Raw genomic sequence first — 21,765 nt, 5'->3', positions numbered from 1 at the left:
TTTAAAAAAAAAAAATCAGACTACCTGTTTTTTCTTTCTATTCTCATTTCTATTTCAAATTGAACTTATAACTTGCCAGTTCAGCCGCATATTTCACAAGCAAAAGTGGCTCAAATAGCAGTGGGGTCTCATAACTTGACAATCACCTTGGCCAACAGCAAATGCACATGAATCTTCAACTTAATTGCTTTATAAAACAAAGTAACAGGTCTTAAAATCTATGACCATGCAAGAAAAGCATTAAAGGTTTCAGAAAGACACATTCTTTCTGACTTATACTCCATGAAGACTTATTTCAAAACCAAACGTAGAATCTTCAATGAAGAGAAAAATCTATATGCATACATATAAAATAAAGCACTCCACAACTCTGGCATTACTAAAATCTCTTTAGAAGGATAAAGGGTTTCAAATCACTAACTGCTTGATGGGGGACAGTCAGCCATGGCAGAATAATTGCCATGTTCACTTTCTGCTCAATTACCAACTGCTGATAGATTACAGTCAAACTACAATCTTACTAGCTGCATTTTAAACTGATTTGCTTACAGCTGGGAAAAGTACTTTGTTCTCCTGAAACTCGAGAAAAATTGAATGCTAAACTTAACAGTTATTCAAACAATAACCAAAAGGATTGAATTTAGCAGAAACGCTCACAACACTTTCGGAAATTTAAAACTTTTCATAGTTTCTTGGATATATGCATTTTCTGATTAACATTTAAATAGGTTAGGTATTCATGAAAAGGGACAAAACAGTTGACATAAGACAAAATCTTATCCTAAACTTCATGCTTCTGATATTTCAGATTTACTGAGTGCAATAGCCAGTTCCAAGTCTTCTTGCTCTTGCTGTTTTAGTCTTGCCAACCTTTCTTTCTCTTCTCTCTCACTTTCCCTCTTAGCCCATTCAATCATGTCTTCCTCAGTAGAATACTGCATTTTTAAAAGACAAAATAAAACCAGATTAATAATACAAGGATAGCTAATACAGTCCAAGTCCTTAAATTGTCCTGGTTTAAGGGACAATTACTGCTTTTCAAAATAATGTATAAATTCTAGTCTTCAAATATTACTTGCTTTTAAATTTTAATACACTATTAAGATTAGCTTAGCCTAAGCTTTAACTATTAAGAACTGCACTAAAGCCATCCACTTGATGTATTTTTATGAAATATGCAGTTTCGAAATTCAGCATTAAGTTTCGAAAAGTTACTGAGCAGAAAGTGCTATATTTTAAATTCAAAATGTTTTGCATAAAACCCTGTCTATATAAGAAAAAAATTGAATAAATCAGGAGAACATTTTGCAAAATACACCACTATCCACACTGTGGGATATCCTGATTTACTTTTTCATTAGAGATGATTTTTCCAGGTGACAATGATTGCAAAAATTAGCTGTAGAATGACTGTTTTTAATTGTGCAGATGAAAAATACTTCTGCCAAGAAGCAGCAAAATAAGGTAGCCGTACAGTCAGAAGCCTAGTAATAATACAGAGAAAGGTCAGCATGATATACAAAAGGAAAAAAAAAAAAAGAACGTATTCTTTCCATGTAAATTGATGTGAACAGAATGTGAACTAAATTTCTGTAGTACAATGATTATAAATCACGAGACAGTTAAGGGTATTAAATAAAATACAAAAGATTATGAAAAAGTTTTTTTCTAGTCAGCATGCAGAAAAACTTAAGAGACAGTTGAAACCCATGTCTTCATGAATGTCCCAGTGTTAAGCCTGAAATGGTTATCGTAATACACTCCAGTTAGTTTCTGCTTTGGGCTGCTTCTTTGGGAAATAAATGTAGAAAAGCTTGAGTTTTCTCCATAGTTCACTCAGTATTTTCAGTACTTGCAGCTGGAAAAGAACACTTTTTCCTTCATAAAGATAATGAACATTTTTGCTTTCTCCTCCACATTTCACAATCTCTTCTTCAAACTGGGTTCTCAGTCCCTCTATCTAGTAACAGTGATCAGTAACAGCATTTCAGAAATTATCATGCTACAAGACAATCAACCAGTGCAAGTCAATTTTGAGAGCCCGTCAATCCTCAGTTTACTTCAACCAAGCACATAGTTTATTAGGCCTGAAAATTAAAAAAAAAAAAGCAGTATGATCAAGATACTGTAAATGCAAATTGCATTTAACAGGTATCAAGCTTGAAAGTGAGATAAGCCTTTCAAAACCCCTATTTGCAAAAGCTCAAAAGAAAAAAAAAATAAGGCATGCACAAACCTTTAGATTTGCCTCTACTGCTTGGACACCACGACTTCTATGAAATGGATTCTGGTTATAAAGAGACACTTACTACTTTTTACTTCATTCTACATAAGTCTGGAATTTAGTAGCCATTCAAAGCTCACCAAATTATATTTCATTAACATACACCATTATGAGGCTGTTTATCGATATTTCAGTACATTGAAATTATGACCAAACAGTTCAGTGACAGCTAAATTAAGTCACACCTTTTTTAAAAAAAATTGGATAGTTAAGAGTGTGCTTGTTACAGATAGATAATTAAATCTGCTACATGCTCTGATAAAATGGATAATCCCTAGAATACAGGTATTTAAAAAGCCCTATTTTCTAAAAGCTAGGAGGCTTTAATTAAAAAAAAATCAATCACAAAAGCAATGCAATTTAAACATTAACATTTTGCAGTATTTGTTTTAGGACAGCCTCAGCTGTAAACTAAATGTAAATACTGTTTTAACTAGAAGTGATATCCCTTTTGTACATGGGATATGTTTTAATATTTTAAATTAGACTGAAGGCTTCAGTGTGAACAATTCAAAGCTGTCGTTATACTGAAACAAATGTAAAAAGTGTTTACTCACAGTACTGAAGTTTGCAAAATTGTTGGGGTCAGCCTCTTTACTGATGCTGGTGGGAGCAAATGGATCACAGAATAGATCTGCTTCTTGTTCTTTGGGAATGTCTGGGGTGGGGAAAGGCTGAAATGGATCGCTCGGTTTAAAGGAATCTGAAGAGTCTATTTGATTGATAGGTCTTTTCCCTTAGATCAAAATGAATTTAAAATGAATTTAAGATAGCAGGTAATAACATGCCAAAAATATTAAAAAAACAAATTCAAAAGCTACTTGGAATGCAACCTCTTCTAGTAAACTAGTGGAGTTGCAATGACTTTGGAGAAAGGGTTGCCAATTTAAAAAATGAGGGTATGGTCCATAGCTGCTTAAAGGGTAACCAGATAAAAAAGGAACACATGTATGTTAATGATTCAAGAACACAGTTGTGTACTAATTAACTGTTTTGGGAAGAGAATTTCTAGCAGATCTGAGCTCCTATTCTGTATTTTTTTCTTCTGCTTACCAACTGTCCATGATAATTCCAGCAAGGCTGTTTATTGTTTGGATCAGCTAACACAATTTCATTCAGAGACCAGAAATATGTTTCTAAGTCCTCAAAACACCATGTCCTCTCAGTATGCTAACACCTGGAATTTCTGTAATTTTTAAACTAATGGAATGAACAAGTATAACACCAAGTAATCACAGGCTTAATTATTTGTTAATCCTTGCCTAAGTAGCTGCAGATATTACAGAGTCAGGCACAAGCCCCCACTTATCTTGTTCTTTTTTTCAGCTTAACCCCAGTCAGCTTTCAACACCTTTAAGGACATTAACCCAAATACTTCCAAGAACAGTTGAGCTGAATTTCATCCCACCATTCTCTCCATATGTTACTGCTTACAGAAAAGGTTTCATTGCAGTTTCTTGAATTCTACTAGCAGGTTCTGTAAGTGGTTCAACACTTACAACGGTCATATTTTAAAACTTGCTTCTGTTGCCATTTTAGATTATAACTGCAGAATCAAACCAGAGTGCTATTATTTTGCATATCACTGTTGGAAGTTAAGTCTAAAAATTCTTTTATAGCTTTTTTTTTTTTTTTTTTAGACACTTGGCAGATAACTTTGCCATGACAGCTCTTCCTCACTGATGATCTTCTATTACTGGCAAACAATTCACATCTATTTCTTGAGTAATGACATTTGAAGCTGCTTGTCCCACATCTAGGAAATTTTATTTTTACACGGGAAGGATTAATTAGTATAAGAAAATGAAATATACAGTCTCCAAATCTGCCCAAAAAATCATGAAATAAGGGTGCCTATCAGTATTTAGAAAGGCAGTGGATTTCAGAGGCAAGCAAACAGTCCTACTGCCCACTTTCCAGTAGAGTGAAGAATTAAGAGAAAGATTTTTGAGCATTCCTTTGAAAAAGCATTCCCTTGTTTTGAATCAGATCAAGGGAGTAATTAAAAACAAATACAGTTAAGTATCTCCATTAGGAAAATAATTTATTGGGAATTTTTATCAACATAACCACAATATCATTTTTAATATGTTCAAAACAGGTCACTTTTCTCCAGTCATCTATTGATAAGGATGCTGCTGTTCTACCACTAGAAGCTTGCATTCTAAAAGAGGATCTGTACACCACATCATAGCCTCTCCCATACAGTTAAGTCAGAAATCCTTTTTTTGTTTTAATAAAGGCCACCATATGAGGAAATACTATCAAACACTCAAATCATCATCACTTGTCATGTCAGCTATTTTAATGTTATTTACAATGAAACTGATTACTTGCAAGTAATAAGCATGAACCAGATCTCACATTAACAGGAATTAAACAGCCAAGTTTAAACTTTAGTATTAATACTCCTACATTTACTGCATTCCCCACCTTTGGGGAAAAAGATGGAATATGTGATTAAGTTTCATGCTACAGTTTTTCAAAACACCTTAAGATTCATCCATATAGTGGAATAATGAAAAAATGATGCAGTAGAGTTTTTAAAGAAAATGAAACCAAGGAAAGAAACTTAAAAAGAAATACTAGTAATAAATTTTCCAATCTATGCAAAAAAAAATTGAGAGTGAGGAGTCTGTTGTAAGATGGGCTTATTGCAACCACAAGAAAGTGTTACTGTTGATAATCTGGCCTTCTCTGGAAAGCAGAGTGGTTTGTGTCATGGACCAGGAGACTCAGCTATCACCAAACAGAAAACAACACAGGAAACAGGTTTACTACTATCACCTTGGTTAGGTTTACTACTACAGACCTCTGGCAAGGCCACCTGGAAAAAGTTAATCTGAAAAACTGAGACAGTCATTTGACCCTATTTAGTTTTGCATTAAAACTAGAGGTTTTGCAATAGATAGAACACACTGAAATTTCACTTTAAGCAAGATTCACAATGTATCACTTTAGTACTCATTTAATTTGCAGTCATAGTATGTTCTTGGAGATACTCGTAATAATGCTATCTTCCTGTTTTCTAAATCCTTTCTCTCTTCAAAAAATAACCATCCCAAACACCATGCAAAATTTAACCTTGAGGAAACTACCAAGAGATGAGGAACAGACTTGTTTCACATCTTGCTCATTCATTCTAAATTCAGACACTTCACCATCCCCTCATAATAACTGTCCCACTGCCAATACTGAAGCAGCTAACTGTTAACAACATCATAATATGAGCTCTTACCAGGTGGTGGTGGACAGGGCCTTGTGGGAGTTCCTGTTTTAGGGGGCAATGCAGGAGGAATATCCTCATTTTTAGCTGGTGGTTCCTCAAATAAATTTTTTGTTATGATCACATTGTTGACAGAACCTGATGTGGAAGAGCTAAAGGGATCCTCATTGTTGGCCTTCAACAAAGAAAACAGCAACGTACATATTTTCAGTGCAATTCTACTATACTTTCCCTTCTTTTCAATAATGCAGTATTTATTTAGAACTGAACTTTTGGGTTAAGACAAAAGAAAATACTTTTGGGGTTTGGTTTGTTTTGGGTTTTTGTTTTGGTTTTTGTGTGTGAGTTTTTTGTTTGTTTATTTGTGGTTTTTTTTTTTACAAATATCATCCACATGATTGATGAAAGGAGATTGAAAATAAAGAAAAATCAGGAATGCTTAGTGTTTACAGAAATATAAAGTTGAGTGTAGTTAAACATGAAAAATTAATACTTCTGCTGTTAAACTCAGCAAATTTTTAAAAATATTACAATATCACTTCAAATATAGAGAAAATACTTGTAAAGCCACTAAAAATTACATTGTGTTCTTCACAGTGGAACTGCAGGACAATTTACTATAAAGACCTCTTTTTCAAGAAGGTCAACCATTATGAATTTTTAGTAGTGGCAAAACTGCAGTGAAACTGTTGGTAGAGAGAGTAAGCTCTTTCTTGTCACTGCGGAATCTCATGCATTTTCTGTGAACAGCAGTAGCTTCATATTACCTTTGACAACGTGCTAAAGTCAGCAAAGCCACTTCCGAAGGATTCATTTCCAAACAGAGAGGCAAAGGGGTCTGTAGCTAAATACAAATCAAGTAAACAGAATGAGATTAAAAGTTAAATATGAGACTGAAAAAAAAAATCCCACAACAAAAAAGCAACTGTTATATAATTCTGCAGCATAGACTAAATCAAGTGAAATGTTTTATGAGGTGGGCACTTTAAGTTATTAAGCAGCTTTTACAAGAGCTGTAAGTGTCAACTACTGATTAAGAATAGTAATTCTCCTGAACAGAGAGTAATTTGAAAGAAATACTGGCATTCTCTTTTCCTACATTAAAAAAAAAAAGTTGAATTCCACTGGAAGTATCAAATAACCATACTATTGGATGTTCTGCTAAGACACATACGTGTATGTATACACACAGAGGTATTTTTTGTGTGCATACACACAGATATACATACACAGACATATACATATATTTGAGGATGAACATGAGCTCACTTCTGACTGTAGGCCCACTTGAGGAATAATGTATCTAAACCTCTATCATCTCAGTCTAATTCAACTGTACCCTTTCATTCTTATGTGCCTCAAAATATGTAAAAACTGATCTTCTAACATAAAGCAAAACACGCAGCCTTTACCAACACTCACTTCTGTATCTCTATAAAATGGCATTTCTCTTCCTATATTGTAAACCCGTTCGGTTGAATTATGACATAACATGTGGATTCATATCTTGGATTATCACTTGTCACTGCAACTTGGGAAAATAGGTGATTATAGAGTCCTCCCTAAAACATCTATAGCCCTCAGATGAGAGACGGTGATTGCAAAACAAAAGGAGCAAACTTAAAAATGTCTTGATGAAGTAGTTATTCTATGCCACATATCCTCTCGTAGTACAGAGCTTGTATGCTACTAAGAAAGTAACATGAAATATCTAAATACAACTCTAATAAGAAGCAGTACAAACCATTCAGGCAGTCCAAACACTGAGATCAGGATATTTTACCAGTTTTAGGTAAAGCAGAAGAACATTTTTTTCAGAATCAGTCTTCAGTGATACGCACTACAGATGAGACCATTTTGTTTTATAAAAATACTCTGCTTCAAACTTGCGCCTTATGTCATACTTTATAGAAAAATTCAGAAAATACAGGAAATCCCTAAAATGCTCCATCACAAATTCAGTAAAGAGACTAGAAATGAAAGTAAGCAAAGCCAAACAAAAAATAAAACCCAAGTAGTACAATGTATATAATCTACTTTTACCTAGATCATTTGATGTAGTAACAGTTGTTCCACCAGGAGCAAAAGGGTCATTCTTCTTCGATATCTCTGTCTAAAATAAAAAATTCCTTTGGAGGGAAATTTGTTTTTCAGCTTAAAAGATTCCTCAATCTAAGAATACAATCACAATTTATTTTAGTTCAGAGTTTTAAGATAAAAGCTACTTTCAAAATATTTTATCAGCATCAGTAAACAAGTCTGTTAACAGAAACTCCTCCTCAAAACAGTGATGAATAATTCTGAGGGATGGAAAAAAGGTACAATATGTGCAGCATACTGGGTAACCACTATTGCAAAATTTAAGAATATCTACCACTCATTTTGGTCTCAGATTTCTACAGCTAGACCCATCTTCACGAAGATACAACTACAAGATATCAACACCACAAAGGTGTGGTAAAGCATTTAAGAAGAATACATAATTTAGCTTCAATTCAGAAATACAAATCTCAGGAATCCACTGCTAATCCCACATCACAGTTCTGACCCTTCCCTTTTTTTTTTTTTTTGTTCTCTTCTATACTTCTCTTAATATCAGACTAATATGACCAAGAATTGGTTATATTAGAATATCAAGACTTGGAAAAAGATAGTGTGCTAAGTATTGAGAATCTAGTTTTTAAGGTTGGAGGTGTAGGCCGTGGTGTATATAAAGATCTGTATAATATGCACACCACATATAGGACAAGAACACCTCTGCTAGGTGCAGTGATTTCTATTTTGGCTGCTGTGCACTTGCACCAGGCACTCTCTACAGCCACTTAACCGGCTTCCTAACCCACAAGGATCTTTAATTTTTATGTATGTATACACATATTTTATACACACACAGAATTGGAAGCAAGGCATGAACAGAAGCAGTGCTGAGAAGGAAAGGAGATGGCACAAGGATGAAGACCAACTTTCAAAATGAAGAATTTCAGCTTCTTAACTGTTTTTCTATCAGCCCTAAATATTACCTCATCTTCATCAAGTTCTATCCTACCTCAGAGAAGGTTTCATGCCCAAATATACCTTATTACAGGCTCAAAATTTATCAATAACCATTCAGTATAACGTGAACAGCTATAAGTTACACCAAAGTACACTTGAAAGAAGTACATTCAGAAAGAATCTCCACGTTATGAGAGGGCTTCACCGACTCATTTGAAAAAACCCCCAAACACCCACAATAAAACCCAAACAAGATATACCTATAGAACAATTTGACTTTTCAGAGGGGAACCCCATTACACATCAGATTTCAGGTAAGATACAGAACATACTTACTGATCCTATTAGCTTTGGAGGCAAAAATCAAGTGTCTCAACATAACTTGGTGAGATTAATCTTCTGTTTATTTCAATGTTCAGTAAGTTCCACCAGCTACCAGTGGAGCTTATTTCATTGTTCTCAAATGTTCTTATCTATGGAGCAATGAAGCTCCATACTGGAACATTTTTAAAATGTTTTTATTTTCAGTTCTATTTAATCTGTGACTATTTGTAGAAAATAGGACACAAAAAGCCCCCAGGACAGAGCCATGGGGTAAGATGTAATCTTTTATCTATATGATTTGTGAATATCAGCTTTTCAAAGCACATCCAAATGTACAAAATAGGTTATTTTGTTCAAATCTTATATAGAAGTAAAAGGTATGCTACTAAACTTACTGTGTTATTATTACTGTTGTCTGCAGTGCTAAATGGATCAGTGCCCGCAGTCACAAAAGGATCAGTGGAGGATTGTTTGAAAAAAGAGTCAGCTGCAAAAGGATCCGAGCCTTTGAAGGGATCACCACCAAAGGGATCTAAAAAGTAAAGATCTCATTAACATTTCTGCTAGCTTTACTTCAGCTCGATATCTTAAAAACTAAACACTATTATTGCTTTTTTCATACTGCAAGAACATGACACATTTAAGTCCAAGGATCTCTGAAGTATGAAATTCATCTGTGAATAATTTGTATTCAGTAATTCAAAACATTAGACAAGCCAACATTTTCTGCACATCATGAAAACTTTGGATGGTGCCAGTGGTTCAGCTCCAGAATCATTTAAGCATATAGGTTCTTTAACCAAGCTCCCTAAAAATGAAGCATTTTACAAAACCTAATGTTTCTTAGATCTCTCCTCTCCTCCACTCCCCAAACAGAATTGATGCTTTATTATTTGTCATCTGGTGCTCAACACTGTTTTGCTATAGCCTTCCTGCTGCCCATTTTGCTTTTTTGTCACCAGTAACTTCATTCAGGACTCAGCAAATAACGCAATGACTGCCTATACAGCCAGGCTAAATAGAGACTTCCCACCTTTTTCAATATTTAGTTCTAAAGAAAGTTGGTAAGTTAAGAGCCTTTAAAAGGATACAGTCTTACTGCTTTGCATACAAAACAAGCAGCAAAAGTTTGGGGCCTTCTGTTCACCACCTTCACTTATTTAAATTGCAACTACGGATATTTCCAACAGCAAGAGAGAAGTTCACTGGCAGTGTGCTTCTCTGAAAGGCTTTAACACAAGTGGCCAGCTGCTATTGCCATATCTCTATCTATCCTATGGTGACTTCTGGGTCATTTCCATATTTTTTGTGCTGAAAATGGTGACACTTTCCCTCACATACTCTCCTAGCAGTAATCATTTAGAAAAGCAAGCACATTAGAAGTTACAAAGTTACTTACCAATTTTCCCAAAAGGGTCATCTTTGAAGGGATCACCTGTTTGGGTTTTTTTTTTTAAAAAAAAAAAAAGTTACTTGTCATGAAGCACATACTCAGTTGAAGTCTTTTGAATACAAAGTTACTTGTCATGAATGCAAACAACTTGCAGGGGAATATTTTCACTATTTTCAGTGGAACTACAAGAGTTAGTATTAGACAAAGCAAATATTCATTAAGTATCTCATTACCATCATGAAACACACACAAAAGCAACCATCTCAAAGATGCATTTCTGTTGGCTGTTGTTCATAAACACCCACATTATGAAGTATTTACCACCACAGTAATCCAGGCTAACCACTAGAAGCTTAGTCACCATTTTGATTAATTCTCACAGCCACTATCAATGGTAGCTCCTAAGTGTTCATTTCTGTACTGGATGCATGGAGGATGGAGTACCTCATCTACATCTCAGACACACAGATGTGCTGTCCCTTAGCTGTAGGTATCTACCCCAAACATACTGAGCACACAAAGCCCAAAAGGTTGGCTGCCTTTTGGCAGAACTACTTTTCTCCTCTGAAAGAAAGGCCTTGTCATGTGCTGTAAGTAGGACCACTTCAATATAAACAAAAATCAAGCAATATCTACACAGAAACATTCAAGCTGTTTAAATTAGTTTAATTTATTCATTAAAAATATTAAATCTGCACTGACATTCTTTCAGAAGCCAAGTGAACTGACACAAATTTAGCTTAGCTTCCTTTCAAAATGATGAACTAAATTGATCAGACCATGTTGATTCTGAAAGCATGTAAAATCATATTAATGTGGCTGAAAGCATCTGCTTCAGCAGTCAGTCCAAATTAACTCCCCTTCTCCAAGTAGCTCCATATAGACCGATCACTTCTTCCAACATAAAAGAAAAAAAAGCAGAGCAACAGCATTCGTAAGTGGGAAGTTCTTAAAATAAAGCATAGCACTTCCACAAGACAAACAGATGGTGCAGTTCCACATTACCTTTTTCCGGGTGCCAAACTCACCATAAGTAGGCCATAGCCATTCATTCTCAACCACCCACACCCTCCCCACACCACAGCTCACTGAACCCTCAGCTGATCTGTTTGTGGATCTGTGCTTCAAATTAGATTACTGACACCACATGTATCACAAGTATGCCCACACTTTTAAGGCCAAAATGCCACTGGGGTTGGGGGGAGGGGGTAAGATCAGTACTGGGGAAGAGTGGTGAGGCAAAGGTGCCATTTTCACAGCTAATTAGAAAAAGTCAGGATGAAGGAAGGAGAAACACTCTGGAACTCTCATTTCTGTAATTTCTATTTTTGTAATGCTATTGGATCCACACTCATGTCACTCAAACATCTTCACATTTATTCTATAAAGACCAGTTCCAAGGTGTAGATTAGTCTGAGATGTGTTCATACAAGACTTGTTTCTGCAAATCTGCACTTAAATAGAAAGGTTTACTTACTACCAACAAAAGGGTCAGACTGGAAGAACTCTAAGCTGGCTTCAGAAACTAGATCAGGCAATGGATGAGATTCAGCATCAAATGGATCTTCCTGGGCAATACAAAAGAAGTAGAGAAAGGTATTAAATTTTTAAGAAGGATGGAAAACACACTGTCTTGCATTACCATTTAGTAGAGTTCCTAAAGTTGAGAAAAAGACAGATAGAATTCTACATAATTCATCAATGGAGATCCAAAATATTTCTTAACAACCTGCTTGCTATAGGAGATGAAATATTTTCATGCCATCACACTCTAAATAAAAGAAGTAAGAAGTTACAATTTTATTTCTCTGTTGTTTTATAACCGTGATGCAAGTGATATGACGCAACCCTGAAGCAGTTTAATCAGGTTTTTTTAATTTACTTTTTCCTCTCCCAAATCTGAGCAAACTCACTGTTTTGGTAGTAGTTGCAGCTGGGGTCTCTTTCTCTTCTTCCACAACAGAGGCTGTTGTTTCAGGACTATTCCTTATCTACATAAGGACAAAAGCAATTCACCATAAATAACAGAAGATTAGACAACATAATTTTAAGTATTAAATAGCTTAAAGAATATACTAAAAGATACTTCAAGAGGTTCATACTTATTATAGAACATACTGAAGTGTTCCATAAACCTTGTGAAAGTTAAAAAAAAAAAGTAAAAATAAAATCAAGAATCTACCGGGACATAAGGAGGTACATTTAGAGCAAGACAGCTTTAGATTTTCTGTTCTATTCCTTATTCCATTCTTATTGCACCAACTGGAGACAGCTGCTCTCCTTTAATGTTAATTCTACTATTCAATTTATGATATTTTGCTTTGGAAACAAATACAGAAAAATATATTTATTGCCACTTTCCAGCCAAGCTAAAATTGCCTCCTTTTCTGCTTATCAACTTTCAGATTGTGGAAACATAGTCCCTCAGAATAACACTCTGAAATTTCACTTGCGCAAGTGTTTAAAAACATAATCAATCTTGATACATTCTTAACTTATTCCAACTTCACAGCTGCATTGCATCATGATCAAGCAGGCAAAACACTACTCACTGGAGACACACTGTTTATTTGTTCATCTTCTGCTATACTTTCCCTTTCAGCATTCTCATTAAGGTTAGCAGTTTCGCTGCTGCTGTTGCTAAGACTAGAATGATCTGCAGTTCCATTAACAAGTGTATTATGTGGCTGAGAGTGCCAACTGAACTGGTTATTTTCCAATTCTTTCAGCTCAAGGAGTTTTGTCTGCACCTGTAAACAGAAATAAATATAGATGTGTCAGTATGGCAGCACACAGAAGCTAGTATATGACCATCCCTTCAAATATAAGATATACAGTATCTGTCTGAAATTCTTATTTTTAAAAGCAAATATAAAAACCCATGTTCTTTCCATCAAAAGGGTGAAATGTGAGAGAAGCACAAATCTGATTTAGAAGAGAAGCAATGCTGTTGAAGGACAGACCTGAAAACCTTCTCTTACCAAGGAAGCAGAGTGTATCACTGGCAACATCAAGACTTGTTGCTTTGTTCCTACACAAACTCATAGGGAGAGTTGCAGAGCTTTCAGGGGTTTTTTGTTTGTTTAGTTTTGTTTTGTTCTGGGGTGGGTTTTTTTGGTGGTTTGATTTTTTTTAAATTATGTATTTGCAATTACATTAAACTCTTAAATTAAAAAGGCTGCTTTATCAGAATTTTCATCTTCCAAGAGAGAAAAATTACAAATTCATTATCCTCTCCCACATGACTTTGAAGTTTACAAAATACACAGTGTATCTTCCTAAGCAGTTAAATTCACGTGTTCTTATTTCAGCAACATGCTTAATGAAGTGCCTCACAGGAAACATTTACAACCCATCTGCCTCTTATGAAGGAATTATTGGATTTGGCAGATTATGCAGAAGGATGAACATAGTTCAGATATTTAGTTTTCATTGCCCTGCATGTCACAAGTCAGGTGGCAGCAAAGACAACACCAGGTGTGTTTCAAATACACTGACCTCAGACCAACCATTAGATAATCTTGCCTGAAGCACCAAAGCACCTATTGTTCGTTATTTGTAAGCCAAGAGCATTAAAATCAGGGGTACTGATATAAAACAATAAAAATGTTTGTAGTACAGTCAAGCATAACCACTTATATTATCATCCTTGAATCTGTTTATTGCAAGTACCTTGTGCTAGTATATTAATATTAAAATAGCACAACCTTCTCTCTACCTGTGAAGAAACAATGGAAAATCCATTTATTTACTTCTCAGTTTCTAAACCTCAAAGTCAAGTTTTAAAGTTATGAATATAAAGGTTCTTCAACAGAAGAAAGTGTTCTGGCATGAACACTAGCGGTGGAAGTCTTAAGAAAAAAAAACCCTGTTAACAAGTTAGACATAAATTGTGTGAAATGACCAACCCCAAAGTCAGCCACTTCCATGGTTCAAAGTTAACAGGAAGGCTTTTTGTTTTGTTTTTTAACTTGATAATAATATGACTCTGGCTGATGTATAAGACAGCTGGCAAGTCAGAGAAGAACGATGAGGAAAGAGTCTGTAAGGTAGTGAATCACTGAAGTCATAATAAATCACTGATTACAGATAGGAGCTAAAAGTGTTCCTTTAACAGCAGACACTTCAAAGCACAGTGCTTAAAAACCTGTGCAGCCATCTCTCTGCTTCTCAGTATCCAGTCTCAATTCAATTTATTCTTACATTCACTTTACTTCCCCCCTTCAAAATGCACTAAGTAAATGTTATTAGTAATTTTATACCAACTTCACATCAATTAAAGAATAGTGAGAGTGTGCCCCAGGCCATGGCTGAGGAAGAAAGCTTAAGTAACTACTGGACATAGAGAATTTAAACATGCATTATCCATTTTTCATTCATTACATTAAGACAAATTATTTATGAAGTATAATGAAATAATCCCTTTTTATTAAGAAAACTTGAAGAAAAATCATTAAGTATCTTGAGTAACTTCAGTCAGCCTCTAAGAATCCTGATAACTACTAGCACAGAACACATGTGGCAAGCAACTAAAATTAAGAGCAATGAAGAAAAGACAACACCTTCCCCTGAAGAAAAAACACACTAAAGGTTGTCAGCTAAAAATATTTTGCTGGGGGGAGGGTGTCTTTCACACTGCCTTACTGAATTGATTTCCTGTTGTGAATCCTGCAGATGTTGCTGAAGAGGTCCCAGCTGTGCTTTCCCAGACTCTATGCAATGCTCTAGCTCTGCAGTTTCTTGCTGCAGGCGACTCAGCTCCTCTTGAGCTTTGGTCAGTTCATCTTCATATGCTGAAATCTTCGATTCCTGGCTTGTTATTTCAGCTTTCAGCATGGCAATCTAAAGCATGAACAATATTTCAAAGCCAAACAGAAAAAACCCCAACACTTCCAAATACTGTTATTTATGACCAGAAAAAGTAAAAGCCTCATAGCTATTGCAGAGATTATAAATCTTACCTGAATGAAAGGTTAATTACCTACTGGTCTCAATAAGATCATAGTATTCTAGCTGTTTTCCTGACCAATACTGAAAATAAAATTTTAGATTTTGAAGAAATACTACAGCTTTATGTTACAAAACAATCTACATAGGAATTTTTAACCACTATGAATTTAGTCCAAATAATTAGTGTTTCTATTTACACTTATATTGCATTATAATTCTTGCATTATTTGTTTGCACTTAACCTTATTTGTGTGTCAGTATATTTGTTGACACACTGATACTAAATTAGGAATTCACTGAAGTGAATTTCCTATGTCTGTCTGTCACAAAATCTTCACATTCAGGCTGTTTATTTGTCCAAGTTTTCTCTCCTGCCCTAATAACTGTAACACTGCAAAGTTCTTCAAAACATGGCATTTACTCTTTCAAGGGCCTTAGCCACTAGACCTTACCAAATGGGCCTCTTCTGCACACTTCTGCCTGATATCATTAAGTTGCTCTTCCAACTTGGCCTTCTGCTCATCAAGATCATTAAGAATTTCCTGTGCTTCCTGTTTCTGAGCTTGCAGCTTTTGCAGATTACTGCTCTCCCGCTTTACTTCATCTTGTAGATCCTGTAATAAAATAGATTAGCTTTGCATTTGTTCCCTCTCTCCTCCTAATCACTAAATTCCACCGTGTAAACTGTGGTACTAACTCAGATTTTAAAATTATCAATAAATTATCTTTCACAAGCTAGCGTTTATAACATGTCAGACAAGCAAGCACTCTCAAAATTCTAATTCTAGGACATAAAAATAATGTTTTTCTTTTCTTCAGTAAAAAGAATCTCATTGAAATATTAACTGTTTTACTCACAGGGAGGTTAGGGTTTTATTCTGGATTTAGAAGTCAGCTTTATTCAGGCTACTACATTGTCTCTCTCCTGTGTTTTAGCAGTATGTTTTACCAAATTCCTTAATAATAGAAATTCTTTATTCTGCTCCTTCCTCCTTCAAAAACACATGGCAAAACCCAGGAACTTGTTTTAGCAACACAGTAAAGGACCAAACCAGTGCATGATTAACCCAAATACACTCCTCCTAGAGCGTCCCTGGCCTCCAATTTCCAAAGATCAGCCAAAAACTTATTTCCCATGTAACAATACAGGTAAGAAATGCACATTACACACACAACAGTATGACATCTTTTAATTTATGAAACAGAAGTATGTTCCTTGTGCTCTAAGTACATTAAGTAGCACCATATGATAATTATTTAATTTCTGAGCAACAGGAATAGTTAAACTGAAGAGATAACATTGAAATAATGCCGAGAAAATAATTTAGGGAAAAGAAAAACATCAAAGTCAAGAGAAAGAGATAATACAGGGAGATCAAAAAGGATTAATACAAAAGGAAAAGTATTAGATGAAAAGATAAGACTGCCGTATTTCCAAGAAAATATAGTAACAGAAGGAAGAATAATTAACAACAGAAAAAAAATTAATGGAGATGAAAGAAAATTAAGGAGGAAAAGAAAACAAGCTGACGTTAATTTCTGATTAGATCATACAATTGTGTGCTGCTCTAAGCTAAGACCCTGTTGTGATTTTTTAGGGGTGTTAGGGTTTTTTTTTGGTGAGGGACATAGTTTATCCACATGTGCTAACATGTCCAGATATTTAGAACAAAAAAGCCAGACAGAAAAGCATATGGTACAGCAGTCAGATGCTAGGGTAACCTCAAGACAACTGGAAGACTGCCTAAAGAAACATCATAGATGCTTTTATGAAAAAAAAACCTCAAAGAAGAAACCAGTACACCAAAAAAGCCCACACAAAAACTCCAAAACCAAAGTTGAAATTTGGTAAAGGGTATTGACTGATGTACAGCAGTCAGACTAGGTGAATTACTGGTTACTTCTAATCTGTGAAAGACAAACCAGCGCATACACAAAAAGCTCTTACAGCAGCTACTTCCTTGAGTAACTGGGACACTCTTGATCCATTCAGCAAGTATCAGCTGACACTCAGCATAGGCAATGGGAAAAAAAAAGTAACAGCTTAAAAGAGATTTCCATCCCCTTTCTCCAAAAAGAAGCAAGAGTTCACATACACACAAGCTAAATATAGATCACCTCCACTATTGCTACCATTCTTTGAATCCCAGTGTCTCTCCTAGGCACAGCCATAGAGAAGCACTGAAGAGACCTGACTAAGCCTGATGGCTCCCACAAGAGAAAAGAAGGAAAAAAAATCCCAACCAAAACCCAGACACTTTCAACATAACCACTCCAAAATTAAAGGTCAGAATAGATGCAATGCAGAGGACTGGGGATAATGCACAAAGATACATTCTCGTGAATTAAAACAGGCTCCAGTTAAGCTTTGATTTCAAATAACACCTTCAGTGAAGCAGCATCTTAATGTTCAAGCACTGAATGAGATTGTATATTAAAACCATTAACATATTTGAGGTGGTACAAACTATCATTTTTATGGTAATAGTAATCTTTATATTAGATTGATGATCATTTTAACTCTTCATGCTAATGTAGTGTAGGATAAGGAAAGTCTAGAGATCTCTCTTTCCAGGATTTAATGACTTGTCAGTCTGTACTTCACAAAATGATTCATGAGCTAGGAACTGTTAAGCCTGAAAGAGCACAGAAAAGTTAAATTTCACTGACTTTCTAATGGCTTTGGTGCACTGCAAAGAACAGAGAAAAATCCAATGCTGAGTGGGATATTCAGAGTGTAAACATGTTTTAGAAAACCTAGGCCGAAAAGACGACGGAGGCTAAAAGGCCAGAAATGTTCTGGACTACTTAGAAGGCCACAGTCCCAAAACACATTTCACTTTTTTTCACCCTCCTTCTCTGAAGCAGTGTCATACATGCAGTTAAATTTTTTTCCCCAAATGATGTAAACATATATGATGCTTTGTTCAGGAGTAACATGCATTTGTTCTAAAAGTTTCTTTACAAAGTTTCAGTATCCCACTGAAAAGCAAAACACAGACTTTTTGACTTCAGGTCAATAAAATTCTAGGGAACATGTAACTGTTGGAAAAGCCAGGAGAATCACCACTTATTTCAGAGTCTTAGCAGGTAGACTGACATAGCATGCCCGTACATGAGAAGGGCTAGATGGAAGATGAAAGTCTTGTGAATGTGTCCAAAAGCCCACTGCCTGAGGCAGTGTCTCTGCTGAAGCACACTGTGCTCCAACATCTGTGTCTAGAAGAGCAGGCTGGGGATGAGAGAACAAGGAGACAGCCAGGTAAAGGCAATTTCAGATGCCACTTGGTATGTGGTTAGAAACTGATGTTTTAGTTAGACATTAACTCTGTAGAACAAAGTTCTCTACTGCCAAGAGGAACGTTTCATTTCTGAGTTTACTACTCTCATATTTAAATGAAAATGCTAATCCAGTCACAGATTAAGTTAAGAAAATGGTGCCTTAGAAGTTTCTTGATCTTTGATATTCTGCCCATAACTTTTTAAGAAACAACAGTCCTTAATCTTCGCTGCTGAAGAGCTGATATTTTAAAAAGCACATTAAAACCCATCAATACGCCATGCTTTCCTGCCAACTCTTGTTCTGTCTTTGCTTTTTATCATCTATTTACATAGTAAGTATATTATTTTACAGAAGAAAAAAAACACCTGTTGTTCTTTCCCTCCTCTCATAGAAACTAGTTTGATCCATCACAGACCATGGCTATATTTGAGATTAAAATTTATGTCCATGGAAGTAATTCTGGTATCAGAAACCTTGGAGTGTGATGCCACAAAACTAGCTTGATCTAAGGTGGCAGATTAGAATGCACTGGCTTTGTACATCATCTTTAGAAATGTCACCATTAGAATAAAACCAGAAGAAAAAAGCATGATGTAAAAATATTCTCAGTCTGTCACCACTATTCTTTGAAGTTCTAGAAAGTTTCCTGAAACATGCAGGTCCTCCAACATTCAGGAACAAAAAAGGCACTAGAAATAAAGGGCCACCAGCTTAAATAAGTGCTGCAGCCATTTCCTATTTGATCCTGACGGTTTCTCATTCTTCTGACAAGCCAGTAATAGACTTCATTCTCTAGACTGATGGAACTCTATAACTCTATATTTAACAAAAGACAAATAGCTTGTGTGATCACTAAGAGGTTAAAGACCTGAGACAGTTGCTTCCAGCATTACTGCTCTAGATACAATGACTTAATTGATTCTGTGATGCTGCTATCAAACACTAAACATACACAGATGACACTAATACTGTAACATTAAAGGTAAGGGTTTTACGTAGCTTTATACACCTTTTGTACAAAGGCACCAGAGAACTCAACCTTCATATGAACACACACAGATTCCAGAACACACTAACAAAATCATCCTGTGTGCAAAACCAGGAATACCCATAAGAATTGTTGCAGAGTGGGAAGGGGAATGACCGCTGCATGCATGGGCAGAACCACAGACACGAGCAACTTCTATATGCATTCCTGCAGCTGCTGAATCTGGCTGCCATTGTGACTAACAGGCCAGCATCTGATTATCTTCTGAAAGGTCAGACTATTAATTATCATCCAGGCTTTAAGGTTATTAAATAGCCAAGCACAAAATTCACAATTGTTGTAACACACTGGCTCTTTTTCTGCCCAACACACAGTAAAATACAGAAATCTTGCATTATTTGGTCTTAATCAAATAAAGATTATTTAAAATAATAAAGATTCTAAAAATAAATGTAAAAATAAATGTAAATGATCAAATATCACACTGAAGATTTTTCTCAAAGCCACAAGTCCAGCTGCTTTTGCAGCTTAAAATTTAATTGAAATATTGCTTTGCAGCATTTAATTCAGAGCTTGGCTAGGCTGTTAGCACCCTAAACACTGGTACAGACTGTATAATATTTAATCCCTATAAAACACTTGTAAAATTTTTATTTTCTAATATTTTGGAAATTCAATGTCATGCTTTTACATAAAAGACCCAAACAGATTATGCCTAAAATTCACTTATATTAGAAAAAAAAAAAACTGGAGGCAACATTCCTCCCAAGCTGGTATTTACTGCGACTCTTAAGAAGCAGCCCTTTTAATTCAGCCACTTAAGTTTATTAAATTTGCAGTGCTACAGTGTCTTTAGTTTTGATTATACATTAGCTAGCCTTGCTAAAGAAACAAAATTTAAAAAAAGAAAAAAGAAATCTATTCTTTTGTAATATTTTTCATTTAAAACTCCATGCAGGCTATATATCCTAGGAGCTCACACACTTATATAAATACAAACACCTATACCAACCCCCATTCATATAGAAAATACACTTCAACCTACATTCTTTGTCTCAGATACTCAGTAAAAAGAAAAAAAAAATTGTTAAGTGATGTGATCTAAAGACTCCGTAATCCTACTGCCACTAAAGCACCACATGGCGCAATATCAGGTGTCCGAACAATAATTTTGTGTCTTATTTACCTGGACCTCACTTGTCCTCTGCTTGATGGTATCTTCTTTCTCCTTCAGGTCTTGCTCTACATTATTCTTTTCCCTAGAAGACCAGCAAACAATGCAAGAATACTTAAGAACATCAGCTACAGCAGGTACAGTTATCCAGCCCCCTAAGCCGGTATCTCTCTTTAAATACATAGTGAAACATTAAACACAAAAGATGTAAGGGATTTCTGCCTTCCAAATTATTTACAAGACAGAAGCCCACATAAGTGTTCTGCATAAAAAACCCTGTCTTTTCGCCCAACTGCACTTCAGTGATAAGAATGGCTCAAAAATGGAAGGGGGCGGGAGGGAGAAATCAATGAAATACTGTCTCCAGTGATCTCACTGTTGCTATGGAGCACTTGTCTAATGAAAACTGCTGGGAAAAGTGGGAGGGATTGCATCAGATTCCATCTATTAACCCCTGCAAACACAGTAATTCCTATGCTAACAGCAGCTAGAAAACATTTCCAGTAGGCCAATCTAGCTGATTAATGGCCTTTGCCCATCAGATTTTTAGATATATCTGTTGGTAAGCTCAGTCAGAAGAAGAAAGGTTAGCTTGCTGTAATCACTATCTGCTCAGAGACTCCACACACAGTTATTTGCTGTGTCATATCAAATCTGTCTCTACAGACATTTATTCAAGTTTAAAAGTGTCTATGAATGACAGGGGAATCATCATCAATAAATTCTTGGCAGTCAGACATAACAATAGCTTCAAGAAAGGGGAAAAAGATACAACTCAGAAGTGTTACTGTTTAAAAAAAATCAGGAGTGTTTATCTCTAGAAAGTATATGGAATCTTTTCTCCTTTCACAGATGCAGAAAAGCATTAAGCTTTACTATTTTAACACTATTTTCTGTATACAAATATTTACTTTTATAAAGATTTTGTTAATAAATCAGCACACACATTAAGTTAGAACTTGAACAACAATAAACCTAATTTTTCTACATGAAATACCATAGTGAAAAGCTATCACATTATATTACTAGTACATATTGAAATTAAGGTAACTTCACATTTTAATAGCAGCAGATGGGTAATCAATCTAAAACTATTAATCTTATTGTTTATTTTCATCTAATATAGAACAAAGCATTTCTCAAAGTAAG

The 21,765-nt window shown here is 35.3% G+C and overlaps 2 protein-coding genes across 2 annotated transcripts in view; both read right to left on the bottom strand.

Moving 5' to 3' along the window:
• On the bottom strand, positions 1-20,950 carry LOC113482694 (epidermal growth factor receptor substrate 15-like). Its single transcript, XM_026853611.1, has 13 exons — positions 20,629-20,950; positions 15,624-15,785; positions 14,866-15,063; positions 12,774-12,971; positions 12,135-12,212; positions 11,699-11,789; positions 10,228-10,263; positions 9,224-9,360; positions 7,554-7,623; positions 6,278-6,354; positions 5,523-5,685; positions 2,842-3,020; positions 1-935 (listed from the first exon to the last, which is right to left on the bottom strand). The coding sequence occupies exons 1-13, from the start codon at positions 20,797-20,799 to the stop codon at positions 789-791; spliced, it is 1,707 nt and encodes a 568-aa protein (XP_026709412.1). The 5' UTR covers positions 20,800-20,950; the 3' UTR covers positions 1-788.
• Positions 20,684-21,765, bottom strand: part of EPS15 (epidermal growth factor receptor pathway substrate 15) — a 28,474-nt gene continuing 27,392 nt past the window's right edge. The window contains exon 14 of the mRNA XM_026853612.1: positions 20,684-20,701. The gene's annotated coding sequence lies outside the window, so the exon portion shown is untranslated. The remainder of the gene's footprint in view (positions 20,702-21,765) is intronic.

This window comes from Athene cunicularia, assembly GCF_003259725.1.
Source record: "Athene cunicularia isolate RWA chromosome 8 unlocalized genomic scaffold, athCun1 chr8_part1, whole genome shotgun sequence".
NCBI classification, from domain to species: Eukaryota; Metazoa; Chordata; class Aves; order Strigiformes; family Strigidae; genus Athene; species Athene cunicularia.
This window is presented reverse-complemented; position numbering and strand designations above follow the sequence as displayed.

Bases quoted from the DNA above. Each gene is read 5' to 3' on its own strand.
- LOC113482694 (XM_026853611.1), bottom strand. From the start codon at position 20,799: ATGTATTTAAAGAGAGATACCGGCTTAGGGGGCTGGATAACTGTACCT. The intron at 15,064-15,623 runs GTAAGGTCTAGT...TTCATGCTTTAG, and splicing joins GTGCAGAAGAGGCCCATTTG to ATTGCCATGCTGAAAGCTGA. The intron at 7,624-9,223 runs GTAAGTTTAGTA...TTTTTATTTTAG, and splicing joins ACAACAGTAATAATAACACA to ACAGAGATATCGAAGAAGAA.